The sequence below is a fragment of the Grammomys surdaster genome, unplaced genomic scaffold, assembly GCF_004785775.1.
Source record: "Grammomys surdaster isolate TR1022 unplaced genomic scaffold, NIH_TR_1.0 131, whole genome shotgun sequence".
Taxonomy (NCBI): domain Eukaryota; kingdom Metazoa; phylum Chordata; class Mammalia; order Rodentia; family Muridae; genus Grammomys; species Grammomys surdaster.
The window spans coordinates 5,368,376-5,371,768 of NW_021604589.1; the positions used below are offsets into that span (position 1 = coordinate 5,368,376).

The 3,393-nt window shown below is 46.5% G+C and overlaps 1 protein-coding gene across 1 annotated transcript; it reads right to left on the reverse strand.

Annotated features, from left to right (window-relative positions):
- Positions 1–823: 823 nt before the first annotated feature.
- On the reverse strand, positions 824–2,935 carry Tmsb4x (thymosin beta 4 X-linked). The gene is made up of 3 exons (XM_028761940.1): positions 2,841–2,935; positions 1,670–1,784; positions 824–1,267 (listed from the first exon to the last, which is right to left on the reverse strand). The coding sequence occupies exons 2-3, from the start codon at positions 1,767–1,769 to the stop codon at positions 1,233–1,235; spliced, it is 135 nt and encodes a 44-aa protein (XP_028617773.1). The 5' UTR covers positions 1,770–1,784; positions 2,841–2,935; the 3' UTR covers positions 824–1,232.
- Positions 2,936–3,393: the final 458 nt, after the last annotated feature.

Here is a 3,393-nt window from a genome sequence, read left to right on the forward strand (position 1 = left end):
CATTTTTTTCCTCTCTTTCTACATGTTGTGGCCTGGACAGAACAAGGGCTTTGCTTGTACCATCAATTAAATATGCAGCTCACATGCCTGAAGATTAGGGAGGACTCAAGCCCTTCAGGTCAGCCGATGGTTATCTGGCCCAGATTTCACCTGTCCTGCATTTGTCCTCTAAGCCCAGGCATTCCTTATTAGGATTTCACCGAGTTCAAATCATTGTTTCATGGTAAACGTGTTTACTTTTAAGCTGATTTTAAATATTGAGCTTGATTTGCAAGCTGGCCACTAGACAAAGGCAATTTCTAAATGCCCTTCCAAAGTAAACACTAAAACGTGATCTTTATTTTTATCTTTCAGGATTGCCCTAAATTCCACTCGTTCAACACCAGATAGTTCGTTAGCCAAGTTCATTTTGATACCTAATGCTGATAGGCTGAACCACCACCTTCTCTTTTGAGTGATATGCAATAAATCCATTGTTGGCTTATTCATAACAGGTTCTAACTACATGTAGAACCATAGCCCTCTGGCCATGTCCCTGCCCCTGCCCCCCACCCCTTCATTCCACAGCCTCCTTCTTCCACAGTGTTGGCTGTACCAATTTCAAATATTTTCATTGAATCTTTTATGTAACCCATTTAGGAACTCAACAATCAGTGATCATTTGCTATAGACGAGGGATTTCCCATACCTGGACTAACCCAGAGCTGTGATGCCAAGGTAGTTTATGTTTGTCACTGCTATGTCCCAGTGACCAAGAGGCAGTTTTGCAAAAGTTTTATCGCCCATTTAAACTACTCCTTCCAGATACCAAACAGACACACCATCCAGGTTTTAAAACTTTATTTGCATATTAAAAAAATTGTGCATTCCAATAATTAAAATTGTTTGAACAAAAAAAAATGGCACTCTGATTAAACTGCATTTTACATCCTGCAGGACATCTTGGACCATCTTGAATTTTACTCTCTATTTCACCATCTCCCACCCAGCTTTTTCCTTCATCAACATGCAAGTTCTTTTCCCTCTCTGCCAGCCAGACCAGCAGATGGGCGGGAGAGGCAGGGGAGGCCTTCCTGCTCAGTAGTTCTGATTCTTTGATGTGAAAGGGGCAGCACAGTCATTTAAACTTGATCCAACCTCTTTGCATCTTACAAAGTTAAACAGCTAAAAGAAGTAAAATAAGAAGGCAATGCTTGTGGAATGTACAGTGCATATTGGCGGCGCTCGCCTCATTACGATTCGCCAGCTTGCTTCTCTTGTTCAATTGCTGTGAAGAAAAAAAAAAAAGGCTTAGAGCACTCTATAAAATGACGCGATTTTCATTTAAAAATCTCTTTTCGTATTATAAAAATTCTAGAAAGATACGCAGCAGCCAGCTGAGCAAGACATACTAAACAGAAATACAGTTACCCAATAAATGTATTTGCATAATATGGAATATGAAATATTCCATTATTAAATCACTAAAGCCCGGTGCTTGTTGGCTGCAAAACAGTTTTTAATTAACCTTTGCAGGCCATATTCATCATCATCAAACTGTCGACTCCTCCCCCGCACCACCACCCCCATCCTCCCCGCTGCCCCTCCCTTCCTCCTCCCGGCTGCTGCTCCCGCTCTGCTCCGCTCCCGCCCAGCCTGTTCTGAAAATGGGTGGGGGCGAACAGCTTACTTTCTTTTGAAGGCAGAGGATTTTTCTCTTGCGTTTCTGTCTTCTTCAATTTCGACTTATCGAATTTCTCGATCTCAGCCATATCGGGTTTGTCAGACATGGTTGCTGGAAGGAGCTGCAGGTACAAAAGCCAAGACCAAAGCTAAGAAAGAGCCACCCACCCTCACCTCTCCCAGTTCTGAAAGCACCCTCCCCCCAACCCCCCGCCCTGAAACCCCAAAGCCCGAAATACTATTGCCTCCCGGTACTTTCCTAGTCTTTTCCTCGCTAAAGACCTTCCTCTCTCTATAGAAAAAAATCTCCCCCCCTAATATTCCCAAAGTGAAGAATCAAAGATCGAAGGTGGAAAAAAATAGTCAAAGGTGAGTATTTCCGTATAGTAAAATTCATCATTGTGGAATGTTAACATTGTAGTGTTGAAAAATTAAAATCGGGAAAGAACGAAGCCACTTCCAGTTTAAAGGGGAAAAGTCTAGTAAAATCTCTTAAAATCGAGACAAGGTCGCAAAACGCATCTATGTTTTCTACAAGGGCTTGCTCTCCAAAAGATGCCAGGCGGTCCAGCTTTCTCCTCCGCACAAAGGCGGGGGAGCTGATGCCGCCAGCTGCCGACCACCGCCCTACTCGCTTCCTCTCCTCTCTCTAGCTCAACAATGCAGCCTCTCCGCACACAAAGCTGCCTCCCCACTTCTCGCAAATGCATCTTGATCTGCGTGCAGGGGCCATTTGACTGCCTTTGCATACATTCATCTGCAAGGGCTTCCCAATTTTCACGCTAAAGGCCAGGAAGGTTAAACCTGCCACAGATAGCAGTCCTCGAACCCATCAGGCGTTTAAGGGAGCGTTTGAACAAAGGCTCTTTCTATTTCTGAATAATTACAGCCAGCTAGGCAAGGGAAAATACTTCGGAGAGAGGGTCGGGGAGAAAAAATAATTCACCTCTAAGCTGCGCAGCAAAATGCCCGATTTTGTGGGGTTTTCTTTTTCTTAATCAAGTTCCCCCCTCCCCGTTACTCAGCATCTGGAAGAGTTTAGCATCCCCTCCAGTTCACCGAAATAACCTTGCCTGGAAGTACCCCTTGGACTAGGCTTTAAGGATGAGGAAGATAAGGGGCAAGCGCCGTGGCGGGACAGGTAGGGAAGATCAGAAGGAAGGGGCCCTGGGGCTTACCCGAGCGAGCTGTGCGAACAAGGAGAGTCCGATCTGCTCAGAGGCTGCTGCCGATTGTCGGGAGGGGCGCGGCGAGCGCCGCTATATGTGCGCTCCTATGCAAATCAGGTGATGTCACTCGCAGTCCCGCTTAACTCCTTCGCGCCGCGTCTCCGGAAGGGCGTTCAGAGGCCTATCGGACCCTCTCCCAACCCCCACATCCCCATCCACCGGGACCCTTGAACCACATAGATGGCGGAACTAGAAAAGGAACAAACGCCTTCAAAATGCTTCCCCCTCCCCATTTGACGTCTATTTTATTATCGTGAACTTTTGCAACAGCCGCCCAAACCTGTTCTTAAGGTTTAATGCGTGATAACTAAGAGCCTGAGTGACACCGAAGGGGACAGGCATTTCTTTACTTAGAAACCGGCTTTGTCTGCAGCCAACGCCCCCAGGATAGGGTGCGGTGTCCCTCATACAAGGGCTGCTGGGGTCTGAGTCCTATGACTCAGCTTTCAGACCAGTGGACCGCATTTGCCGCACCCGGCCCTCTTTGTCTCCCTCGCTTGTC

What these genes read in the sequence shown, in the direction of transcription:
- Tmsb4x (XM_028761940.1), bottom strand. Translation starts at nt 1,769, where the DNA reads ATGTCTGACAAACCCGATATGGCTGAGATCGAGAAATTCGATAAGTCG. An exon ending in TCCTCTGCCTTCAAAAGAAA is followed by an intron (nt 1,268 to 1,669) that starts GTAAGCTGTTCG and finishes TTTTCTTCACAG; the next exon opens with CAATTGAACAAGAGAAGCAA.